The sequence below is a fragment of the Gobio gobio genome (genome assembly GCF_949357685.1).
Source record: "Gobio gobio genome assembly, chromosome: 7".
Taxonomy (NCBI): Eukaryota; Metazoa; Chordata; class Actinopteri; order Cypriniformes; family Gobionidae; genus Gobio; species Gobio gobio.
The window spans coordinates 6,456,993-6,484,233 of record NC_137103.1 but is presented as its reverse complement, the minus strand read 5'-3'; the positions used below and the strand labels follow the sequence as shown (position 1 = coordinate 6,484,233).

The 27,241-nt window shown below is 39.4% G+C and overlaps 2 protein-coding genes across 2 annotated transcripts; one reads left to right on the top strand and one right to left on the bottom strand.

The window, feature by feature from the left end:
- The first annotated feature begins 1,016 nt into the window (after window positions 1-1,016).
- Window positions 1,017-18,081, top strand: cd58 (CD58 molecule). Its single transcript, XM_079821063.1, has 7 exons — window positions 1,017-1,286; window positions 1,512-1,802; window positions 3,784-4,029; window positions 4,118-4,237; window positions 5,755-5,820; window positions 6,218-6,349; window positions 17,738-18,081. Exons 1-7 carry the CDS (start codon window positions 1,229-1,231, stop codon window positions 17,776-17,778), a joined length of 954 nt encoding a protein of 317 aa, XP_079677189.1. The 5' UTR covers window positions 1,017-1,228; the 3' UTR covers window positions 17,779-18,081.
- A 950-nt stretch (window positions 18,082-19,031) lies between these two features.
- Window positions 19,032-26,164, bottom strand: bzw1b (basic leucine zipper and W2 domains 1b). Its single transcript, XM_079821062.1, is given in 13 exon segments — window positions 19,032-19,311; window positions 19,400-19,522; window positions 19,612-19,750; window positions 20,894-21,040; window positions 21,123-21,293; window positions 21,383-21,492; window positions 21,562-21,671; window positions 21,673-21,695; window positions 21,782-21,847; window positions 21,928-22,022; window positions 22,110-22,286; window positions 24,845-24,917; window positions 26,099-26,164. Coding segments are annotated over 12 exon segments (1,263 nt in total). The 5' UTR covers window positions 24,909-24,917; window positions 26,099-26,164; the 3' UTR covers window positions 19,032-19,273.
- Between the last annotated feature and the right edge of the window lie 1,077 nt (window positions 26,165-27,241).

Sequence of the window (27,241 nt, the reverse complement as noted above, 5' to 3'; positions counted from 1 at the left end):
ATTGTTCGTGCTGTTTTCCTGTTTATGAATGTTTGTTCATGTAATGTAACCGAAGGAGCAATAGATCTTTTCCATATTGCGACGCACATTTGAATGAAGCAAAAATTGTATGAAATGTGCGGACTTGGTCTATATATCAGCTGTTGATTGACAAGTCTGCAGTTGATTGTAAGAAACACTGTTGCCAACACATTTTCAGGGGAAGTTGCTAAAGGCAGATCGAGTTGTTGCTAAATGACGTTGTGTTAGTTAATATGTACGGATGGAGCCCCACACATGACGTGCAAGAAAAAAAAAAGTTAATTGTGCGCAAAATTTACAAATTTGTTCCCTCGATTTGCTAAACCTTCCATGCGATTTACTCATTTGTTCCCTTGATTTATAAATCGTGTGCACGATTTAGCCTACTAGTTTTTTTCCTGCATGTCATATGCAGGGCTCCGTAAATATGCTACCTTGATCTTCCGGTTTTTACAGCGATCCACATTTCCACAGCGATCTTAAGGAATTATGATGAATGAACCGCTCGGCCTATTGAGCTAGCTTGTACATGTGTTGTTTGGATTAGAGTCACTTTCCAGAAGTTGCTAAAAGCTGCCAAATTTTTTTTTTTAAATTGCAAAATTTGTTGCTAGGTGCTTTTAGAAAAAAAATTTGCTTAGGTAGTCTGAAAAGTTGCTAAATCTAGCAACAAAATTGCTAAGTTGGCAACACTGGTAAGAAACGAGGCGGTTAGACTAAATGTTTGGAAAATGTCTGGCTGCCTTCACGTGCTAGGGGACATAACTCAGACGTCTGAAGTGATTACGAGCTCATTGCATTCAAGTTGCAAAATGTGAGGGCGTTCATGTGCCATTTTTACCTAGGAAACTCGTATTTACGATAACTCGGAGAGCACGTGAAGGCAGCATAAGTCTGTCTACAGGACGTTTTGTAATGGTTGTCTGTATTCAGCTGCTGTATCCAGGGGGTGGAGCTTGAGTGAGAGCACAAACAGAGCCATTTAAAGGTGTGTCATACCTTTTCATGGTGTTCAGGTATTGTTATAACAGGTATGGCAGCTTACAATAATACAGTCTAAACTGTCGCATTCATATTTGTCATATCTCGTTTAAATGCACAGTAACGCCGCGCACTGGAAGCGCACAGCACGCCCCGCGAGCACCTGACGGACAGGTTTACTGAACAGCTGATCCAGAAACAGCTGAATGAAAGCGAAAATAACACAATGAGAGCGCCTCGGGAAGTGTCAAATCTTTTCACCTGTTTAATTCTATCAATGTTCAGTAAGTGATTTTGTTTATTACTTGTCATGTTGGTTTGCATCATATGCTGTAAATAATATTGAAAGTTGTGGTTGTTTTCAATAAGCTGTTGTAATGGACGTAACAATGTTAGCGTTCAAGTAGCAGAATTGATTTAGGACATCTTACATAGGAATTTTCTTTGTAAAACTCAACTTTCTCACATTGGACACCATCTTATTAACCCCTTGTCTAAATATTAATCAGATGCTGTAACGTCTGTCATCTATGTCGAAAATGGGACGAGTCTCACTTTAAATCCAAACATTCAAGGAAAGGCTGAGGACATTTTGTGGACGTTCAATGGCAACAAGGTGGCTGAACATGATCTGATTGAGTTTCATGACTATGGTCTGTTCAAAGGAAGATCAGAGATTGACATCTCCACTGGGCAGCTCACGGTCCGTCACATGACCAGAAATGACGGCGGTATTTATAGGTCTGTAATACAGATCAATGGAAAGCTGCAAAATACTGACAATGAAGTTCAAGTTATTGGTAAGTGAGAATGAATGAAGACACCAGTATTGTTGGTTAGTACTGATTTAATGTTGGCTTGGGTGACCAAGAACAGCACACAAAACACATCTTGCTGTACAAACAATGCTGGTTTTTCAAGCAGAGACGCTGCCATATTCTGTTGATGAATGTAATGGATGATTCAGTCTGAAGTGATGGTATGAACATGGACTTTCCAGGAAGTAATTGTTTCCTGTCATTTATTTTTACTTTATTTAAAAAGTCCTGGAAACTGTTAATGGATGTGACACAGGGGGAAAACCACTGTAACTTAGGGTTAAATTAACCCTCTATGGCATAGTGTTGCCCTCAGGCAACAAACCACCTTTTTGGACCTCACACCGCCCCTTTCCCTTTTTTAAATATTTTTTTTAAATACATAATATCACCTGACATGTCTGTTCAATGAAATGAGGGGCTGAAGTGGGTGTGACTTTTTGTTTGGGGGTGGAGCAGTCCTTTCATGAAGCAAAGCCACATGGGACACAGTGCCATCAATTGGTTGGATAAATATCACTTTTTAACATGTTTAAATTGAAATACATTTATTAAAAAAAATATATGCATGTGCATCAGCATGTAAAAAAGTATGTTTGATTGTTTAAATATTTATTTTGTTTTTATTTATATACTAAAACTGTGTTTTTTTGTTTGTTGCCTCAGGGCAACACTGCAGTTAGACCACTTTTGTTCAGGCAATATCATAGTGTTAGTACCATATGGTGCATTCAAGTCTTCCTGGGAAGTTTGTTTTTACACGTTCAGAAAACTCAAAGAATGTGCATTATGAGTATCATGTATGTTTTTTATTATTATTATTAACACTGATCAGGCATAGCATTATGACCACCTCCCTAATATTGTGTTGGTCCCTCTTTTGCTGCCAAAACAGCCCTGAGCCATCGAGGCATGGACTCCACTAGACCCCTGAAGGTTTGCTGTGGTATCTGGCACCAAGATGTTAGCAGCAGATCCTTTAAGTCCTGTAAGTTGCGAGGTGGGGCCTCCATGGATCGGACTTGTTTGTTCAGCACATCCCACAGATGCTCAATTGGATTGAGATCTGGGGAATTTGGAGGCCAAGTCAACACCTCAAACTCGCTGTGCTCCTCAAACCATTCCTGAAGCATTTGTGCTTTGTGGAAGTGTGAAAGAGTTAAAGAGGCCACAGCCACCAGGGAACACTGTTTCCATGAAAGGGTGTACATGTACTGCAACAATGCTTAGGTAGGTGGTGCATGTCAATGTTACATCCACATGGATGGAGGACCCAAGGTTTCCCAGCAGAACATTGCCCAAAGCATCACTGCCTCCGCCGCCACGCCTTCTTCCCATAGTGCACCTGGTGCCATGTGTTCCCCAGGTTAGCCACACACACACACCCGGCCATCCATGTGATGTAGAAGAACGCGTGATCATCAGACCAGGCCACCTTCTTCCATTGCTCAGTGGTCCAGTTCTGATGCTCACGTGCGGGGGGGGGGACACTTTTTATGATGGATATATTATCAGGGACCCCCAAGCTCCCCAAAAATGGGGTGAAATATTTTTTTCCCCAAAAAATAAAAAGTCATGCCATAGAGGGTTATGCTACAAAATAATAATTAGTTTTTTATTTTAATGCATTTTTGTGAATTTTAAGCTATCATCATAAAATATCCTCATATATTAAACTAGGCAAGTCTATGTGTAAGTAAAAAAAAAAAAAAAAAAAGCTTGTTTCCACCTTGGAATAAAAACAAAAATATGTATTTACGACTTTTTATCTCGTAATTCTCAGAATTGCGTGATATAAAGACAGAATTGTGAAATATAAAGTCAGACATTACAAGTATAGTCACAATTATCTTTGACATTTTTTTATTCGTGGCCATACGAATAAATATATAGCCATGAGATGAGTTTTGTTGTAAAAGTATCATGTATCATCTATAAATCCATCCTCCACTGTTTCCCTCAGATGCTGTGCAGCAGCCGAACGTGACCTGTAAACTGAACAACAGTTCAGAGTCAAGAACGCTGTTCTGCTCAGTGTCATCTCCGTTTCCTGTCTCTTATGAATGGACTGGATCGAGTTCGTCCCGTCAGTCTGGGCAAGAGCTTCTCATCAGCAGCGAGGAGACGTCTGATTCAGTCTACACCTGTACTGTGAAGAATGAAGTGAGCCGGAAGAGCGTCCGCTTCGCTCTGAGAGACTGCGGAACAGGTCCACTTCATGCTCATTACAGTAATGCTGAAGAACAGTGGTCATGGTGAAGCTTATGATTATTGTTGTGTTCCTTTTATATAATTAGATGAACCACAATCATATCAGGATATCATTCTACTAGTTGCAATATCTGTCGGCGTTGCTGTTGTTGTGGTAATCGTGGCTGTTGTTGCCATTTGTTGTGTTCAACAAAGAAGAAACAGAGGTGAGATATCTAGATGCTCATAACCATAAAGCACTGATTCTTGAGATGAGGGACAAAACATATCCCACACACAAAAGCCCTATTTATGTTCAAAAGTAAGAATGTCAACACAATAAAAATACTTTACATCTAAGGGAAATGTGTATACTCAGGAGCCTCATCTGCTTATTCTTTTAGATAATTTCTTTAGTATTACTTTAAAAGCACACTCTATACATGGAAACGCATGTAATTTAGCCTGTCCTCAGCATGAGGTCACAATGTAGAACCGCCAAACAAAGTGTTTAAAAATGCAACAAATGAAAAAATACACAGTTACATTAAAAGGCAGAAATCTTAAAGATATCAAACAATACAACAAGTAAATATTAAATGATATTTTCCATTAAAAAATAGCTATAAAAGTTGTGTCCTCAGGATGTTGTATAATTGTGAATAAATCAGGCAGTGTCATGGGCAGCTTTAACTCTGAGGAGCGTTTGCTATTTCCTGCTCATTGTGGATCCCACAGTAGGACACAAAGTCCTGGACGCTATAGATTTTTTTAACAATTTAAACGAACAATATTGAAGTCTCTGCAGTCACAGCTTTAACATGTCAACTCCGTCATCGGAGTGTCATAGTTTCTGTAAATAGCTATGGGGTAAATCTTGCCATTTTTATATGTTTATTAAGGCAGCTACAACTGAGGAAAACAATAAATTGCTCCTCTGTACAACACGAGATTAAGGTGGAAAAGCATTACATTTTGTCAACTCCGTCAGGTTTTATGTCTGATAGTTGACAAATGCTCTCAAAAAGTCTGTATAATGTGATTTAATAAGTTTTTTGCATATGTGGAATTCTTCTAATGCTGTTTCATGATTATATTTAAATATAGGCCTCAGCTCGACCTTTGTCAACCCTGTCAGTATTTTACAATGTCAGGTGAAGGTTTTTGTTAATTTTGAAAGAAATGTCTAATTCTTTTTTCAATTTATTGTGTAAAAATGTTAAAACATCAATGGAACTACATGATGATATGTCTTAATTACCTAAGAACATTGGTGATATATGTTTAATATTAAAAGGAGGGAGGAGAATTAAGAAATTTAGAAACTGGTTTGATCATAATAGTGTGAAAGCAAACCAAAAATAAACAGAGAATGTATTTTATGATTTAGATCCTTTACTGAACACCAGTATTACATAACTGAAGACTTTACACTGTTTTTAGATAGATTCAATTAAATTAGCATGCTTTTAAGTGTGTCTGACGGAGTTGACACAAATTAAGTTATGGACTGAATAAATATATTTTTTTAGAAAAAAACCTCTTCCCTTACATGGTTCATTATCTGAGACCTGTCTGCAAAAATACATAATTTTAATAATGTAGTGTTAGTTTTTTTTTTTTTTACATTTTAAAACATGTTTTTGTCCCTTATCTCAAGAATCAGTGAAAGATATGAATGTGATATGCCTTTTAATTTCCAATTCATACAACAAATAATATGTATCTTTTTTGAGTTGTTTAGGGGATTATGTCATGCCACTAAAAAATTTGACAAACACACCTGAATCATCATCGACAAAAGAGCCAAGTAAGTCTAAGATTATTTATTATTTGTATCGCTGATTGACAGCTCATTTGTGTGGCAATTTTGTTTATCTCTGATTATGATTGTGTCTATATTCATAATTTGACCGTACAGTCAGTTCACTAAAATTCAAGTTCAGATGGGACAATAATTAAACATTTTGTGGCAAACTCTGAGCAGTTGATTTAAAAACCGTAAAATAAAGGAATATCTCTGTAAAACACGGTGCATTACATTCCTCAAACGATGGCTTTCGTCCACTCAAAGGTTATTTATTCTTACTTATTAGTTATTTATTCTACACAACTTGTTTTTCTATCTTTTTAAAAGGACACCTCTGCCTGTCTCTATATGTACAGTATTAGCCGTTTAATTTTGTTCTTTTATTAATTTTTTAAAGATGATGATGCTAACCAGGCCCTTTGGAACAGTGATGGTGCAAGGGACGGCAGAGAGCAGGACAATAATGACAGTGGACTCGGGTTTGTGGACAGCGGTGAAGCAGGCAGGATTGATGGTGATTATGAATCTGGTAAGTACAAAGTTGTAACAACGTCGAGTATTAGATTCATAAACATCTATATGGTTGATCAGTCTGGAATTTTAGATGAAATATACATGGCATGCACAAGGGCTGTAAGTGTAAATCATCACCAGCTACAACATAGTGAAATATACACCGATCAGGCATAACATTATGACCAGGTGAAGTGAATAACACTGATGATCTCTTCATCAGCTGTTAGTGGGTGGGATATATTAGGCAGCAAGTGAACATTTTGTCCTCAGAGTTGATGTGTTAGAAGCAGGAGAAATGGGCAAGCGAAAGGATTTGAGCGAGTTTGATAAGGGCCAGATTGTGATGGTTAGACGACTGGGTCAGAGCATCTCCAAAACTGCAGCTCTTGTGGGGTGTTCCCGGCCTGCAGTGGTCAGTCTCTATCAAAAGTGGAGAACCGGGCCACAGAGTCATGAAGGACCAGTGGAGAACCGGCCACAGGGTCATGGAGGACCAGTGGAGAACCGGCCACAGGGTCATGAAGGACCAGTGGAGAACCGGCCACAGGGTCATGAAGGACCAGTGGAGAACCGGCCACAGGGTCATGGAGGACCAGTGGAGAACCGGCCACAGGGTCATGGAGGACCAGTGGAGAACCGGAGAACCGGCCACAGGGTCATGGAGGACCAGTGGAGAACCGGCCACAGGGTCATGAAGGACCAGTGGAGAACCGGCCACAGGGTCATGGAGGACCAGTGGAGAACCGGCCACAGGGTCATGAAGGACCAGTGGAGAACCGGCCACAGGGTCATGAAGGACCAGTGGAGAACCGGCCACAGGGTCATGAAGGACCAGTGGAGAACCGGCCACAGGGTCATGGGCGGCCGAGGCTCATTGATGCACATGTGAAGTGAAGGCTGGCCCGTGTGGATCAAACAGACGAGCTACTGGAGCTCAAACTGCTCAAGAAGTTAATGCTGGTTCTGATAGAAAGGTGTCAGAATACACAGAGCATCTCAGTTTGTTGTGTATGGGGCGGCACAGCCGCTGACCAGTGCCCATGCTGACCCCTGACCCCGCCCAAAGCACCAACAGTGGCACGTGAGCATCAGAACTGGACCACGGAGCAATGGAAGAAGGTGGCCTGGTCTGATGATCACGTGTTCTTCTACATCTCGTGGATGGCCGGGTGTGTGTGTGGCTTACCTGGGGAACGCATAGCACCAGGTGCACTATGGGAAGAAGGCGTGGCGGCGGAGGCAGTGATGCTTTGGGCAATGTTCTGCTGGGAAACCTTGGGTCCTCCATCATGTGGATGTGACTTTGACACGTACCACCTACCTAAGCATTGTTGAGACCATGTCCAGCCTTTCATGGAGACGGTATTCCCTGGTGTCTGTGGCTCTTTCAGCAGATAATGCGCCGCCACAAAGCACAAATGCTTCAGGAATGGTTTGAGGTTTTGACTTGACCTCCAAATTCCCCAGATCTCAATCCAATCGAGCATCTGTGGGATGTGCTGAACAAACAAGTCCGATCCAGCACACCTTCAGGGGTCTAGTGGAGTCCATGCCTCAACGGGTCAGGGCTGTTTTGGCAGCAAAGGGGGGACTAACACGATATTAGGACAGTGGTTATTATGTTATGGCTGATTGGTGTGTATCGTGACTGATTCATAAAGCAATCTGAAATGTGCTGTTAAACTGTTATGCTCAAACTGAAATGATCAGAAATCTTTGGTGACTTCAATGATTAGATGATATAGCCTATAAACTTGAGACTCAAGATTAGTTGTTAGGATTATTGGTGTTTGTTTCCTTTTCAATCTCTTTTGTAAAAGCTTTATGAGAAATGAATAGTCCTCGCGTTTCCTGGGGATTAACTGACAACTACTAAATGTTTGATAACTGACATGAATTAATCAACTACAGCAGGAATACATGTTAACAGAGCATTTATTAACACACTGAGTAACTATCACTATGTGTCTAAATAATAAAAAGTATACATGTACATTTAAATAATGTATTAATCTTTTACTTACACTTTCTAAATGATCTTATGAACCACTGACAACTCGTAAATAACTGGTTTGTAAATAATGTAATACTTAATTTAGAAATGATAAATTGATCATTAAAGGGGTGGTTGATTATGATTTGACTTGTGTAACTTTAGTGAGTGTGTAACTTTAGTGAGTGTGTAGTGTCGCTGTTTGACCATAACCAACATCTGCAAAGTGACAACGCTCAAAGTTCAAAGCAAAGGGAGATATTTTATTTTACAGAAATGGCTTTTTAAGGACTACAACAAACGGCTGGTAGGGACTACACAAGCTTCCTCTGGGTTAGTGACATCACCAGTGCTTGAAGTGTATAAAATAAAGTGCCGGTACTAATTATCAACTAAACAATCCCTCATAACTACGCCCCCCAACCAAAGGGGGCGGGGCTTTGTTGGGGGTGTGGTTATTGGGGATTGTTTAGTCGATAATTCAAGAATGTCAATATTTTAAAGCTCTTTCTAACTTGTACTCAGCCTTAAAACTAACATATGTTATAGCATGTGTTAAATAAGGGGTTATTTATCTACAAAGCAAGACCATTGACGGCTCCTCATTACCATGCTGGCCAATGTAAACTCTTTCTTTCTAATCTTTTTTCTAATCAAATAGCAACATCGTTAGAAACTACAGCTACAACATGCCACAGGTGTAATATACATCTTTAGTGAAAAATCTATTCCCTTAACTGATTATCTATTATAAATTCTACAACTAGTCAAAATGTACCACAATAAATACAATAGAGCGTGATAAACTCGAGTAAATGTGGTCATCAGGAGTTTAAAAAGCTTGCAGGATGATGTTTTCCCCTCTTCTCATCAGTCATTTCAGTGGCTGTTTTAGCTCATGTTGGACTTTCTCTGTAGTGTTTTACTATATTCTCAATAGAATTCAAATGGGACGCACATTTTATCATCAGCATCGCATAGGAACGGCTCGTGCAAATCTTAAAGCCTTGTTTATACTCGATGCGTACGAGAACCCATTTTGGCGCGCGTGCAGTCAGCGCTGCGGAGATAGACAAAATTATAACCAATGCTTTTGGAGCGCGCTAGTGAACGCACCTACAATGATTCGCATGCCACTTCATTAAACAATTGGGCTTCAGTAGGGTTACTTTTAAGGGGACTGACCGAATTACTTCGGTACTACTGAGTACAGATTCAAATTAAATCAATCAGTACCAAATTTCGGTACCTGAGAACGCATATTGTGATATAGACTAGTGTCTGTGAATATTAAACCGCAAAAAGACCATTTAAATACGAATCCTGCGTCTCTGTGCGAATGAATGCGTAGACGCGCGGTTTACAGTCTATGGGTTTACCTCACACACACTCTCACTCAGAATCGCGCGTGATGGTCACATGTTTCCATCTCTGCCTCTCATATGAGGACATGAACACACGAACGTCATCTCCAGAGCCACTGAGAGTCACTTTATGAGCATTTTACCGTTTCATTTGAGAAAAACTACCGTCATGTCATAAACACACAGAAACTCAAAGGTCTTCACGGCAACTCGTCAAAATAAAAGTTCGGCTGACTTGACAAATAAATTACTGTTGTACAGTAGAATTTATATACGTCTTAATGTAATAATAATACTAACACTAATGTAATAATAATACATTATCAAAACTTAATTTTTTTAAGTTTTTGTTTTATTTATAAATTACAATTTTTCTTCATGTTTTAATTTTAACCATATAAAGCTCAGTTGTGCAGCACTTTGTTTGACAAAAAAAGTTTAATTAAATTAAAAGATAAATTAAATGTCTTATGTCTTCATTTAATTACCAGAAAATACATAACACATAATTTGTGGGAAGTCTTTTAATAGAAATTAAATTAATAAGAAAAAATAATTATATGGATGTTTTTATGAATTAAATTAAGTAGCTAGTAGCCTACTATTTACTGTTAAATATTGCAGTAATCAAACATCACAGACAATGGCAGACAGAGAGCAGGGCAGCTCTGGCATAATGTCGATAACACTCCTATAACTTTCTTACAGGTTCTTTACAGTTATTTATGTAAACATCTCAAAAGTACCGAAAAAAGGTACCGTTGGGTACCGGTACCGATACCGGTTAAAATGAGAACGGTACCAACCCTAGTAGCACTACGCAAGTAAAGGTGCAGGTACGCTTAAGAGTAAAATGTAGAAGTGCCGATACTACGTACCAGTGAGTACCGCCCCACTTCCAGCACTGGACATCACTAGCCCTAAAATTTACATTAATCCTGCCATGGGCGTCGGAACCATTGTATGTGTGCAGGACAAGACCCACCCACTTTTTAAGATCAATGAAATTGGACCCACTCACTTTTACCGTCTCTAATTCAGTGCATAGGCCATGTCTATTTACCTACCCATAACCAATAAACACAATTTATTATTAAATACGCTTTATTTCCACATTTCGAATTTTTCTTATGTTTATTGAAAATAGATGCCTTTCCGATCTGATATGTGATGGGAAAAGGGAGTAGAGCGAGTTCTGCAAAAGGTGGATTTGAACCTCTGGTCGCTTTGCGTCAAAACCTTCTGCCATGTGCCTTACCCCTACACTATCACCACTGTAATGAGCTCAGCGGCTTCCATAAATTGGTCTGGACCAACCAGATGTTTAGTGAACAATGCAGTCTATTTATGTAATCTATTTTTGGTCTATTTGTCTTTTTTCCAGTATTTGTACATAAAGTAAATGGCAACAATTTCAGTAAAAATGTTCTGGGGGTGGACCCACCCACATTTTTTTTACTTCCGACGCCCAGGAATCCAGCCCCCGGGAACACACAGCAAAGGCACAATGGACAAATGCTTTGCAACGGCCACTTTGTTGCATCCGGTGTGGACAGCCTTTAGTCCAGGGGTGTCCAAAGTCCGCCCATGAGCCAAATGCAGCCCGAGGATGAATTTCAAACGGCCCGCAGCTTGTCTATTAAAATATATGTATGTGGCCCGCCACGCATAATTTACAAATCACAATGTCAACAAAAGGTGGCAGTACTAGATTTTAGGCCAGGGAAACATTAACGTGCCAAAAGTGGAACGAAACAGAGCTACTTGTGCGCAGCGCAACTCGCGAGCTCTGAGTCTGAACAAATGTGTTTACTTGCTGAGTGTCTCGATCACATGACCACTAAACAGCCCGTGTGAGAAGTGTTCGAGTTCAGCGCAGAGGACTCCGGTACGAGCTGTAAATCTATCAGTGATTTGATTTAGTTTAGTTTAAAGCCAGTTGAAACTGCACTGACTTAATTATCATGGATTTACTGTGGTAACACGAACTGTAACCGTGGTATTTTATCAAAAAATTTATGCTAATAACTATATTTTTTAATGTAGATATGTCTTAAATCAGTAATACAAGCCAAATTACAGACTAAATACCATAAAGCCAGATATAGAAATAATGTGTTTTCCTTTTTATCATGTAGTGAGGGTGCCACGTGTGCACTGCAAAAAATGCTCTTATTTAGTATTTCTGTCTTATTTCCAGTCTAAATATCTAACAATTCTTAAATCAAGATGCATTTATTAGATAAGCAAAATGACATAAGATATTCTTTCTTGTTTTCTGGATCATAAAATCAAAATGAAGTGAGTTTTTGCTGAAAACAAGCACAATTATCAGCCAATGGGTTGAGAAGAATAATATTGTTTTTGTTAGAATTCTTGTTTCTGTCCCAAACAGAAACAATATAATAATATTATTTAAATTTCAACCTTTAAAACCAAGGTTGTTGAAAGTAAAAATAAAATTTTAAAAAACCTTATATATATATATAGAATAGAATAGGAACCGGCCCCCAGATGTGTCCACAGCATTGAATCTGGCCCCCTTTTAAAAAAGTTTGGACACCCCTGGACTGTTCTGACAGACAATTTATTTTTAAGCCATGGGTTAGTCTTTGTAATGGAATCATAGTTCTGGCGACATTTGGCTACACTCGTTCCATAAAGACAAAACTAACGGTGCTCTGCTGTCAGCAGCGATCACCTATAGATCCAGTCTGTAATCCAATAACCCCTTCAAGCATTTACAAATAACAGCGCATCGAAGAGTAGGAGCAACTCCAAACAAAAAAACATCCCATTCTGAAACGTCCTGAAACAGCCGTTCTTGCACAGGTACTCGATCCTCTTCACTGAAGGGGCGTGACGTTTCCACACAACGTGCACTAGGCGAGCGAATCACAACTCACTGGGCCAGCTAACCAATCAGAGCCCACTGCGTATTTCTGAGGGAGGGGCTTCATAGAACCAGGAAGCTATCCGGCCGTTTTTACGAGAAGGGACCAAGCGGCTCCTCCCCCAGTTTCTCTTGAAGCCGATACGGAAGTGAGTTAAGCTGCAGTTCATGGACTGGCCACTAGAGGCAGACTCCAGAAGGAGCAGAATCTCATTGAGCTCATGTTAAAATGGCCAACTTTACAGCAGAAGAACACATGTTTACAGTCTGGGACAAACTGTGCTTTTGGTCTCTACGGCTAATTTTGCCCTTCATGACAACTGTGAGGGGGGGAATGTTTTTATAACTCATTCGTTTAAATTATATAAAGCCTTAAAGTTCTGCATAATTAAGGGCGTGGCCACTTTGAGTGACAGGTGGATTGCCGTTTGTCTGCTGTCTGTTAGTCATCGCGTCACTTAAGCTCCGCCCACGTCCCGCCTCTTTGCCCAGTTTCTATTATCCGGGAGTGGCGTGCGATGACGCGCTGCCAAGATGGCGACGGCCAGCTCAACCCGACTTTACGCTTCAAAACTGCTCTTCAGAATCCTATGGGTGACGTCACGGACACTGCGTCCATATTTTATTACAGTCTATGGAAGGGACACTGGTGTAGAATAAAGCTAAATTATGTGAAAAATAATGCGTTTTTTAAAAAACGAAGCATGAACACATGTTAGCACGCCATAAACAGGGATGTAGTGGAGGCTAAACGCACGTAAACGCCGTTTACGCACCTCTCAAAATTCGGAAATAGCGTTTACCCACCTCCAAAGTGCGTTTATCCACCTCTAAATTGAGTTTATCCACCTCTAAATAGCCTACAGTTCCTAAGCCATTTTAAATTAAGCTTATGTCGTTTTAGTTTCATATTGTTCATTTTCATTGGTTGTTTGTTGTACAATTAGACGAAGTCTTTCATATTGCGCTGCAACTGTCAGTGTGAGTAGTGGGAAGTTCGGATCATTTTACTGACTCGGATCTTTGAGTCTCGTTCAGCAAAATGAACTAATCTTTTCTCTTTCCGTCTATGGGACGGACATGAAGAACAAAAGACTCGGATCTCACCTGTCGATTCAGAATCAGAATTTTATTTTTTTACGGTCTATGATCAGAACCCATATGTTGCGTAATGCGCACACGCGGTCAACACAAAATTAACGAATCACTCTCTGAGACAACTCGGTAGTCCCGAGTCATATTAAAGATTCGTTCAAAATGAACGAATCATTCATGAACGACACGCAACCAAGATTCAAACATAGATATCCGGCAATTTTTTTAGCGCCGTCAAGACAGCAGCCCTCCTCCTAATGCCAGCAAACGGGCTCGGCTACAAGCCCAAAGTGAGTGAGCTCGGGAAAACAGTACTAAACTTTATGTTTTTGGGGTTAATTTGGTTCACGGTTAGATTCATGCCACTGACTCAACAAGTCACCTCTTCCTTTTCCCATTAGCCAATGTAGGCCTACAAGTAAAATTCAGGATACATTATTATCAGATAAATAACTGGATGTAATTATATGCATTCTCTGGAACTGAAAGTTTCACTGAAAGTTTGTGACAACAAGCTCCCTTTGCTAGTCAGCTAGCTAGTTATTGTTATCGCTACAGCGGTTAGCGGGTACAGTAAACGTTTCTATGGTAATAACAGCGAGTTGGACCAATCAGAGGTGTCGCTGTTAAGCTTAGGACTGTGGGTAGTGTAGTTTTTATTACAGACCTCTAGCTACAGAAGCAGAAACTTTCGTTTCACAACTCGTGGTCAGTCTACCTCAGATGTTTTAGACATTATGGCTGATAATCTAAATCCTTATGGAGAAAAATCAATGTGAGTTTTACTTCCTGTTTGCGTCTGTAGATTTCTCATAAATTCATCAAAAGTTTACATTCTAAATGCAATCGCAAGCGATCGCTGTCTGCACCCTGTCATCATCAACACAAAGCTCTCGCTCTTCTTCACCAAATTCATCCTTCTGTCGTTAATCTGCACCTGCCTCATTAGCAATGGGCAAAAACTGTAATCGACAACTATTTTGATAATCGATTTGTCGGCTTGAGTATTTTTTTAAGACAAAAGTAAAATTCTTTGATTCCAGCTTGTTTAATGTGAATATGTTCTAGTGTGTTCTCTCATATGTGACAGTAAACTGAGTTGTGGACAAAACGAGTCATCCTGGGCTTTTGGGAAACACTGATCCACATTTTGTCGGACATATTATAGACCAAACAACTAATCGATTACTTGAGAAAATATTCAACAGATTAATCGACTATGAAAATAATCCCAAATCTAATCATTATGTACAAGTGCATTGCATTGGATCCCCTGGATATAAGCCTCCCCTCTCTATCGCTCTTAAATATTTTTGTTCTCTCTGAGAACAATAGCTATCATCAGGATACGCTATACACCAGTAGGCAGTGGCCCACCTTACCGTGACCACGACGCGGTCACCCAGAATTTATAGTTTACCCACCTCTTTTTTTACCACTACACCTCTGGCCATAAACACAATCAAGCCTTCGAAAAAAGCTGATCAACCACCCCTTTAAAGGTCCCATGGCATGAAATTTTCATTTTATGAGGTTTTTCAACATTAATATGAGTTCCCCTAGCCTGAATATTGTCCCCAAGTGGATAGAAATGTTGATCGGTGTAAAACCGAGTTCTGGCTGTCTTTCTCTGCCTTTGAGAAAATGACAGGCCAGACGAGCCAATCCTGAAGTCTCCTGGTTTGACGTCCAAGCAGGAACGGTTACCTCCCTTTCCTCCACCCAGAGAATCTGGCACGCCCATGCAAACGCTCGAGAGAGATCATTACTTGTGAACGAGTGAATGCTGGCAGTTTCTCAGTGTTTGGATGTACAAATGAAAACAGAAGTCTTTCTTCAGTTCCTTCTGATCTGTGATCATTGATTTCTTATGTGTAGCTAATTATTTATTATTCGTGCACACACTGCGGCTTCTCTCTCTCGACAGAACAGTGTTTTCGATCTTGTGAGTCAGTGTTTTTGTACGTCCTCGTCGCGTCTATCTGTTCTAAAATGTGCATACAGTCGTTTCTGCTCAACATAGAGAGCCACAGCTTTAGAGATAAACCTCACACACACCGAAGCTCGGGCTGACCGGTCGGCCTCCAACATCCCCGACCCCCAGTACTGCATCTGGCCCACAGCGGAGGCGCCTTACGCGGCGCGAGATAAAGCAGACGGGGGGTAAGCGTGAGGGTATCCGGCTAGGCTAGCCAGCTATCCCCACAATAAACTGGATTACATTCGATTACTGCTGTTGTGTCTTTGTTTGCGCTGTGTACTCAATGCTGAGGCTTTTCATATGATAGGAACATGTCTAAGAATAATGCTATTATCAACACTTACTCGTAACTCGTTCGTCTCGACAGCTGTAATGATACTTTGCATGTGTTACAAAGTTGGTAATAATGATGAAGACGGACTCGGTGTGACTGGAACTCGTGTTTATTCAGAACTCTCAGATACAAACACAATAAACTCGCGCTGACAGAAAGCGCTCTCACAACTCAGTAGTTACTATAAATAACTTTGTTAGCAATCGCTCCGTCTCCGTGATGTCCGGTTCGCGAACAAATCATTCTTTTGAACCGGTTCTTTTTAGTGAACCGAATCAGTTCACCAAATCGGACTGAATCGTTCTAAACGGTTCGCGTCTCCAGTCAGCGCTGATCCATAATTTACTAAAGTTACTAACTTTCTGACATGAGTGACAGTCCCTCCGACTAGAAATAAACTAATAACCTGAAGTATATGCTGTAACTACAACAGCACTGAACTGAGACTGACAGAACTGATGTGAAGTGAACTCAGGACATCCGTCTCTCTGGCAGCAGCTCGTGCCTGCTCGCCCCCTCCGCTCATTTAAAATGCAAAGATGTCAGCCAATCACAACAGTGGGCGTTTTTACTGAAGTCTCACAGCAGACACGCCTCTTGAAGCAGGGCTTTCAGCCAGAGGACAAACATCAGTATTGAAAAAATGCCTTTTATTTCTAAATTATGACATTTTATGATGTAAAAATCATACTAACAATATAAGTACACCTCAGGAAACATTATAAAATAATAGAAAAATGCCATGCCATGGGACCTTTAATAAAGTATGAAAATATAATTATTGAACACATTATAGATATGCTTATAAATCAAGAATAAAGCATTTTAGCTGTATTTATAAACTGCTTTATAAATGATGAATGAACGATTTACTAAAGCTTAACTGATGATTCATAGCATGCAGTTATTATAAAGTGTTACTGAATTAGGTCATTAAGTTATTACTTTTTCTAGTAAAGGCAGAGAACAGACGGCGAGGATGGAGAGAAAACCAAGGAGCAAGAAATGACTGGTGCTGGAAATATGAACAAATATGAATTATAGACCCTTTTCGCATTTCCGGGTTTCTCAGAGCGGAAGTTGTCATTGGGTTAAATATTATAGCTGTGAATGAGAGAATACATGAAATATTTTTTTGGTGTGCCGATTTGCTCAAATAGCAAAAGAAAACCACCAGAACAGTGATTTCACAACTTTCAAAAAGAGGGAAAAATAGAGTGAAAAGAGAGAAATATGTTCATTTTTACGATCACTCCCATTCACGCTGTATTATAAACACCCTCACAGCAGCGGCCACTTGTTTTTTTGTAACTTGACGCAAACGTAATAAAATAGAAGGTATTAGTATTATAAATGTATATATTAAACATAAAAAAAATCACCAATATTTACGATATTGGTGACTGTTAAAACGCATCATCAGAGTCTGTGAGATTGGTCTAATTATTAGAGCGTCTGGACGCACAGAGGAGAAGCCAATCAGGTCAGAGAGTTTAGAGAGTTTGGCTGTCCTTTAGACAGCTTGATCAATACATGATCACTACAGCACTTTAAACAAGTCTTCACTCTACTGGAATGGGGTTTTTTTTTCATTAGTTAAGCTTAGTTTTGTTTTATAGTTATACATTTATAGCCTTGTAATTTTTAGCAAATTTATAACGGAGTTAAATTGGACCCTTTTCATTAAATTGCTTAATCATTTTATTGGTCAGGGAATCATTTCTCAAAACTTGTATTTTAGAACCAGTCGGTGACAGGAATGGAGGAGCAGGAGGAAACTAGTGAAGATGAAGAGCTCACTGGACCAGCTCAAGCTAGACATGAAGAGTCGAGCAGCAGAAACACAGAACACACACCTCAGGACCAAATGTGTTTTGAAATGTGTGCTTTAAACAGTAACACTCCAGCTTGAAGAGTTGATATGTAGGCTTAGTTTTATTATTTTATTGGTTGTTTGTATAATGTATGTTTGATCTCTTTACCCAAAATTAACACTATGCCATGTAGCCTGTTTTGTAAATACTTATAAAATGGCAATAAAGATTTATTTATATGACTATTTCTGTAGGGAAAGTCACTTTATGGGAACTTAACATTTAATTTTAGTTAGGTTTAATGGGCATAAAAGAAAAGAATAATAGACGCGATCAGTGAATGGACTGAAAAGGCTGTGAGATGGGATGGATAAAGAGGTTTTGTAGGCCAATATTATTTTATGTTCTTAAAAATTGTCTTTTGAATGCTGTCTAGGCATCATCACACTCAATATAATAGGCTATAATATAACCATGTCTTAATTCTGCGCTTTAAATGTAAATGTCAGGCTATTCGGTTTCTGATAATTCCAGGTTATGGTCACGCAGGATGTTTACGGATTTAACTTGTGGTCACGAGAACTAGATGAACATATGATCCAAGGCCACAACCACATCATTCAGGTTTACCTCAACATTTGTAAAATGTCAGCCTCGGGGGTGTGAAATACTTCAAAATTAATGACAACAACCCACACATTACGAACTGCATGCTTTTAATGACAATTATGGCCTTTGAAGGTTATTGGACACTGAAATGTGCGCTTTACGTTTGTGATAAACACATAATACTTTGAGTAAAGATGTCCTACATTCTTTAGTCTCACTATTGTGCTTGGAAAACTGCCACTCGTACCTTAAATGGTATCGGTGCAGCCCTACATATATTAGACTATTGTATAATTTAAGACAAATATCTAGGACCTACAAGTGATCAATAACCAAAACCTGTTGTACACAATCTAGCTTCAGTCCCTCTGACAGATAATGCATCAAAGTCAGTCTTTTTTGCACTAAAATCTTTAATGATTTTAATAAATTAAAACATAAGAAACATTTACTGGACTGAAGAAACATGGGTTTACTTTATTCATACACCATTTATCATGTTAAGCTAATTTTAGAATATTTTCCAAGACAGAAAATGGCAATAAACTAATGGTCTGATGTCTCTTTACGGTCTTGCCCTTTTTTAGGGTGAAAGAACTACTGAAGCAGAACTTGAACTATATTCTTTATTTTTCTAGAATCAAGTTGAAATGAAAGATAAAAAAAAAAAGGTCACACCGCTAGTACATCAATATCCAGAACAAAGCCAACTAACATCTTGATAAAAAGGTCTTATAAAACCAGGCTCTACAGAACAAATCAAGACTTTAAAAACGGTTCAGTTAAGCCCTTAAATGATCTGGACCCTTCAGCTTCAAAATACAGGAAAGCCCATTCTGGCAGCCGATGTGGCTTCAGTCTCCAGTCTCCGTTTCCTCCTCAGACTCAGATTCTGAAACAGGTGAGAGTCGCATTAAACATGAGCAAAGACACATGAAGATACAGAGGCAGATCCCTCCTGCAGAGCAACTGAGACTCACCCTCTTCCGCACTCTTCAGCCACTCCACAAACTTCTTCATCTGGTCCAGGAAATAACCCTTTCCTTTGGCAAGGTGAGCTTCAGTATACCACTTCAGAATGGCCTCTTCACTCACAACGTTCACTAGAGGAGGACAAGCAGCAAACCAGGTTTAGCAACGACTCCATTAAAGCTCCCCAGAAGCCCTGAAGTCAGGATTGGAGGAACTCTACCTTTGTAGAGCAGCAGAACGATCTTCTGGAAGGCGTTCATGAAGTGGATGTTGTCGTAGCAGTACTCCTGAACCCTCAGCAGGAGCGTGAGCTCAGAAAGGCCCTGTGTGGTGAAGGCCTTCAGGAGAGGGCTGTGTTGCTGACAAAGACCAACACAAAGTCATTAATGTGGTCCGTCACAGTATTAACAGGTTCAGCGGTATTGACAAAGCATATAGAATCAGGTTCTCAAACTACAAAAATAAATGTTTCGAAATAAAATTGCGCCATGTCATGTTACTTTGCACAGTCTTCATTTGGCAAAACATGAGGGTAATGGCTTTTAGACCATTAATGGAACGCCTGCACCAGTGATAAGTGATGGGATAATTTGCTAATAAAGTGATTGCGCAACAAGTAGGGCTCTGGATTCAGTCATCGCAGAAATCAGTCATAACTGAATTTACTGTATAAATGCCACAGAACGTGACTAACATGTGAATATTAAAGTCGCAAAAAACACTTCTATGAATCCTGCACGTTCTGCGTGAACCATTTCATGTCACACTCCTGTGTGTCTCACTATATGAGTGCAGCTCCAGATCCGCTCTGAGTCACTTCATGAGCATTTTACCATTTAAATTTAAGAAAACTCTTAAAGAGTTTAAGGTCTTCACGGCAACCTGTCAAAATAAAAGTTTAACGTGAATAAATTGTGACCGCCAAATTCTACTGTACATTATATTTATGGCTCAATGTAATAACACTAAATTATCAACTATTAAGGAGCACAACTTTCCTTGTTTTAATTTTAACAGTAAAGCTTGGATGTGCAGCCCTTTGACTAAACTCTGTTTAACTTTCATAGAATATACCATTTTCATTCCATAGTCATATAAGAGATAGTTTGTTTTATGCCTATATTGCCAGAATTAAAATTAAATTTGGTTAATTAAAATTAATGGTTCATGAATTCAGTTAAGACATGCTTTTTGATTATTAAAAAAAATGAAATTCAACCAAATTGGAATCCAGAACACAAGAAAAAAAAAAAGGGAATGAGAAAAATATTTCATAGGGACCTAAAAAAGGTAATTAATAAATTGCATAGGTTATTTCAATTATTAGACCCATTCAAATGGAATTCATTTACTTGTCTAGAGATTTTCTTTATGTCTGGGAATCATCTTAGTCAGCTTTTATTGTGTTTTATTAGATATTCATTGGACGAGAAGCGTCTGGAAAAGCACGAGACGCTCAAAGTGTATCCGGTATAATGTAGACGTTTCTCAAGTCTAGATACCTTCAAGTGTTTGATGGACTGCTCAGCGACCAGCTCCTCCTTCTTATTCCATTCCATCAAGCTCATGATGCTGGTCCACATAATCCCGATCATCTTCTGCTCAGAGATGCTGCTCCGCTTCATTTCCTCTTTACAACTGGCAATAATCTGAACACACAAATCAGAGATTAGGAGTCTTGAAACGCCCATTCTGAACCAAAACGACAGGAGTAGAAGGGTCTTCACGGACCTCTGTGAAAGAAACCCCGAGAGCCATCTGCTCCTGGAGCTCTTTCTGAAGCTCCTTGCGAGCTCCTAGCGACCGCTGGTTGCGTGCAAAATCAGAGAGCTCCTGCAGCCCAGCGTCAGTGAAGTACTTCGAGAAGTGCTCGTAGCTGCGCTTGTTCACCGGAAACAGCTCCTGCGAGAGAAGAGACAGACGGGTTGGTGAGGCGCCGCTGCTTATACCAGAGCGGGTTCATCATGTGGTGTGCGATCATTAACACTCACCATCAGCCGGTTGTCCATGCTGACCTTACGCAGACTGCAAGCCACAGAGTTAATGTCCTTCTCAGTGATCCACGATTTGAACAGGTTCACCGCAAAGGCTGGAGACACACCTATAAAAGACAACACATTTAGTACATGAAGAGCAAATCAGAGAAGGCCTGACCATGTGTCGGACGCACCTTCTTTGACCAAGTTGTCATTGAAGAGGCTGCCAAGGATTGAAGCGGATATGCTCCCGTTAGCCAGTAAAATGCCAGTAACCATGGCAAGCTTGTTGCGCTCGGACTCTGAACCCTTTTAAGAACAGGAGCAACTGGGGAGAGAAAAATGGCACAAAAACGTCAGGCTTTTGTCTTTACAAGTCCAAAAATGTATAAGCTGACATTAAGCTCAAGTTACCTTTTTGATCTCCTCTTCGAACCCCTTCTCCAGGTACTTGTAACGCCGGATTAACTTGTTAAAAACCTAAAATAGGAAGTCAGTTTGAGAAGGTCTCATTTTTTACACAGCATCTTCCCCCATTCCCTAACAGAGACGTCACATACCTGAGCGTACGCTCTCATGGTCTTAACATCTTCTTGTGCTGTGAACAGACAGAAGTTAGTCCGAGTCATGTCGTCGGATATGGCGCCTCCCGGAGCTGAGGAGCACAAGATGGACACGCTCTAGTCAAAACTACAGTTCACTGCTGAAACAAAGCCACTCAAATGAGCTGAACGCAGCTTACCCAGCATTCCACCAGCCACCAGGATGTCAAACAGGGTTTCTGCATAGCGCCGATAATCAAGCTTGGCTCCAGAGGAATCTAGGAACTTGGCAACAGCCTCCAAATCGGTGCCAGTTTGATTTAGTCCTTGTACAATGTGCTCTTGAAACTGTGTAGGGTCAAATCTCTCCTTTTCATCTGTTCAGACGGAAGAGAAGGCAGAAATGAGGCGCGAGGTGAAACATACGTGCCTAGACTAGCTGTCAGAGCCTAGATCTCAGAGTAAAGTCCAACGACGCCAGAGCTGCATGATTAATCATTAAATAAAAAAAAAGCAATGATTTGCTAGTCTTCATGAAACCTTTGACAAATGTTATAGTTTGGATATAAACCCTGACGTCTACAGTAGTGATAGAGTGGGGATAATTAATTAAGAGATTCCCCTTTAGAAAGTAACTTGGCACTTCAAATAACGATAGTATCAATGGTTACGTTTATGAGTCATTGAATAATTCAACCCGATTTATGAAAAATTATTAAGAACTCATTTAAAATAAATTTGCAGCTAGGGATGCATGATATTATCGGCACGACATTGGACGATAAATGCTTAATATAAAATGGCCGATATGCAAAATTATGCCAATATGATAACGTGTTGATATGAGCCTGCAATAACCCACGTGCGCAAGGAGTGCAATAGCGATACGATCATGTCAGCCGTGTGCTCATTCTTGAAGTGAAAACAAGCAGATTGAGTGCATGTATGGTGATTTATATTGACAGTTTTTAAATGCTGCCTTGAATTTGTGAATCAACGCAGGATTGCCAGGTTTTCACAACAAAACTAGCCCAAAACAAGCACAATTGCATCACTCTCTAGCGCGCGCAGCCTCCACAGCAGCTGAAGCTCCTCCGGGTCCTAGTGCCCGGCTGATAGAACGTTATAAATAGCCTATTTAGTGGGGGCGCTGTGGTTATAGTAATAAAATGAAAAGTAGAATACACAAATAAATACAAGCTACTTTTTTTTTCTGAATAAAGCAGTAATGTCAAAGCACAAGCATGACACTTGTAAATGAAATACAGTTTATTAATCTCCAATACAATTTTATGAAATGGATGAAAAATAATCCAAGGAGCACCAAAATAATTGTATTTTTTATTTGAAGCTAAATACAGCATTAACTGATGCCATGCCATCCCCACTTCATGTGCACAAACATTACATACACAAATAAAGTATTTAGGTTACAACTGCGTCGGTCTGGGGTGGAGAAAAAAACCTACTGACTTTGCTATTTTTAGAGAATACTCATAAAAATAACTATTAACATTTATCTATCTTTAACAAGTACCCTTTTAGTAAGGAGACCTCAGAAATCTGAAACCAGAATGAAAAAAAGTTGTTCAAAATGGTGGGTTCCAAACAAAGGAAAAATATATACATTTATACATGCCAAAATGAGTTGAAAAATATCAGCAAAAAGCCAATATCATGCATCCCTAACAAATTTTCTCTCAAAATGTTGATAAGACACGCATGATGGCTGAGTGAGAAACCCGACCCTCTGCCGTGAAGGCCAGCGTATGGAAGCACTTCAGCTTTTATGAAGTTAAAGGGGAAAGTGGCCTGGACAAGAGCCACACTATATGCAAGTTCTCAAACTGAACCAAAATATTCTCTAAACATGACAAACCATATTACAAGTTTCTGCCAACTAGAGGACCACAAACTACCGCAAATCTGATGGTCAAGGATTTGCGTCTGTATTCTGCAGATGTTAGTTTAGTGTTCAGTTGTTCATAAAAGCTGTTTTTGATTGTGGTATACAGCAGCACATTTGTCTGTGCTCAGGATTTAGTTAAGTCATAAGTCTTAGACTATCATTTATTTGTGTATAAGAGCAGCTGTATGCTATTGAGAATATGCTGAAGTCCACAAGCACTGCTTCTGTAGGAGCTGCTGGCACAGAATACTATATTTCTGTATTAAAGCTGTGATTTTGGTACAGCAAAATGTTTATTTTATTGCCTGAAGGATTATAGTGCTCAGAACAGGAGGTTATTACTTTATTAGTGATTGAGAATATGCTGAAGTCTGTATTAATTTACTACAAATATGCTTTTCCTGTTGGTTCTTTGCAATGTTGGGACAAATTCTGGCAAATGTAACTTCAGGTTGACTTGTAAAATCACTTCCATTTGTTTTATTATTATTAATAGATATTGGAAGTTAATTCATTATGGGTCAAATACTTTGCTTTAAAAGTACCAAGTGAGAAAAAACTGAAATATTTCCGCAGTCGTCTGAATCGTAATCATGGGAGAATCTGGTTCTCCATTTTAAAAAGCAAAAAGTGATTCTAAAGTTATCCAGAACCGAGCAGCTCTAAATTACACACAATCTGTTTAATTACAGCGGTTTTGAAGACCTGGCAGTTTTGATAATTACGCGGCAAACTAAACTGGTATTTTAGTGACTACCAGAACAGCAGAGCAAGACTCTTGAGCACATCTGTGTGGGTGAAGTACATCATTAAGGCACTGTTTTCAGGATAAGGGCATTTCATAAGGGATTGGCCAGGGCAAGCTGGCACATGAGGGTTTGCAATTCCTTAGTGCTACAAAAACAGCCAAGTTACTCTTCTACTATAGTCTTGTGTTAATGTTGACTACAAGTACACTCAACACACCCGATTCACTAAAGTACACGTGCCAACTTGCCCCAGCCACCCTTAAAAATAAAGACAAACCTCTCTTGCGTGTCTTGAAACGCTGGCCTGTTAGCGTTGGCTTCTGCTGCTTTTGATTACTCATAAAAGATACCTTAAAAAAAAAAGAAAAGAACATTTTAAATCCACTGCAACTCACACGTGTACATGAGGTCTGGCACAAATACAAAACTACATGGGCTATAGGGAGCACGATTAACCGTTAAAAGATCGCAAATCAAACACAATCTCTTTCCTAAACAACGCCTCCGGTCTATTAAACCTTTGAAATATGCAAACGATGAAATGATACAAACGATACGTTTGATTCAGATTCACAGTTTGCTGGATTTCTGTGGTGCAAACATTAAATGATAGGGATAAGTTTAGAGTGCGGATATAGACTCATAGCGATTCATTTAAACTAATGTTACTGCAAATATAAGATTGTATGTTACATTACGCCAGCAGGGACCGATAACACGCATTTGATGAGACTCGTTCAAAAACAAATGTTTTTACACAATAAACATTTAATTAATTTATAATTTAGAACATTTAGTCAGAACCTCAAGTAAATTACATTTTGTTTGGGTGTCCAATGTTTTCAGACTCATGGGAGAACTGATCCCTATTGTTTAAAACCAAAAATGAGTCATAAATTAACTCTAAAAGAAAATACATCGGACATCTATCTAATTACAGTGCGCAATCTTACAGACAATGAAGTCTTTATGCGCATTAATAAGGATTTTGCACAATAGAGGATTCTGAAATGTTATTTTGAAGACGTGGCGCTTCTCATCCAATGAGTGAACGGAACAGTTCTGTAAGCCCCGCCCCTCTGGCTCCGCCCTTCTTGTGGCACGTTCTGCGCTCCATAACGGCATCCATTTAAAATGTCGCCCACACAGAGTCTGCACTCGCTCTAAAGACACTCGCTTATAACAAAGACCAACGGTTTCGCCATTAATTCAGTTGTGCTCGACGAGCACCAAACAATCACCGACCGTGTGTCATGAAAACACTCCGCTCGCACGACACATTTATTTTTAGAATTTCTTCATTTTATTTTTTAGAAAACTGAACCGGGTTAATAGTCTAGAAACAAGTATTTTCCACACTTATCCAGAACTGGAAACCACGCAAGTCAAAGGCAATACTTTTCGCAAACTGCGTAGGAAACCTAAAAACTCGAAATTATTTAAAAATGGATCGCGGTGTCTATCACACTAGAATAAAAATGAAAATAAGAACAATATTTAGCATAAAAGACCACTTTAAAAGAAAACTTACCGAAATATTTGAAGAAGGACAACTGTTACGGAGGAGTAAACCAGAGTAATGTATCAAGGCGAGCACACTTCCTCTCACGCGCTGAGCGCGGGGCTAATAAAGGCTGGACGGGTCCATTTGCAGAGGGGGTCCGTGGCGGAGAATATGGAGGAAATGGATAAAAACAACTAAATGCCTATCCTTTATCCGATTTATTTAATTAAGATTAAAAATAAATTTGCTTTCTCACAAAGTAAAGTAGGTAATATTAGTATTTCGAAATATGTCACGTTACGTCTAACTTGGTTCCCCCTCTTTATAGTAGCCAGACATAAAGCGGCCATTTTCCGGGTTTTGTAATCATTCATGAATCATCTGTTCCAGACGTCACGCCAAGTACAAAAAAAGAACATAAATAAAGAAAAAAAAAGAAACAAGACAAAAGAAAAGGATTATGTTTCCACACATTCTGGATTAACCAAGAACAGGAATGTAAAAAAATATAAGAGTTTATTGAACATTTTTACAAAACTGAAACTGAAAAGTTGTTGTTGTTGCTAAATATGGAGCTCAGACTTGAGGAGGAAAAATAATACATTTTATTCAGAGGCCCAAACTGAGCAAAAATATGCAATTTGGGGCAGTTGCTGATATTTATATGGCCAAAATAAAATGAAATTAATGATCTGATAAACTCCAAATGGTGTCTTTTTATTTTTACAGTGTTTAAATTTAGTCTTCTTAGTCCACCTTCTTTATGTGTGGCCAATGTATGTATGCCAAACAATCTGTTCATTAAATAATATTTTAATTATAATATATATAAAGTAGGCGTATAAGTGTTTTCAGTTGTTTATTTAAACTGTCAGCGAGGCAGATGATCCATAAAAGATCTATTTTGAACACAAAGTGCATCATTGATTCTGTTGTACAGTACATTCAGTAATCAGCACATAATACTTCAGGCCTGGCAAACGCTTCAATCTCATGCTGTTACGCAACTCTTCCTGGACCAACATGTCTTTCACAGCACTTCTCTAGGTCACATGACCGAGACACATAAAACTTGATTCCAGTAACTGTGTCTGAAGTCACTGAACTCTTTTAGCTTCGACAGAACACAGCTGCGGTTTAAAACATGTCATGGCATTTTGTATGTGTTGT

Coding starts and splice junctions, on each gene's coding strand:
- cd58 (XM_079821063.1), top strand. CDS start 1,229: ATGAGAGCGCCTCGGGAAGTGTCAAATCTTTTCACCTGTTTAATTCTA. Junction 4,030..4,117: donor TCTGAGAGACTGCGGAACAG/GTCCACTTCATG, acceptor TTATATAATTAG/ATGAACCACAATCATATCAG. Junction 6,350..17,737: donor TGATGGTGATTATGAATCTG/GTAAGTACAAAG, acceptor CTTGTATTTTAG/AACCAGTCGGTGACAGGAAT.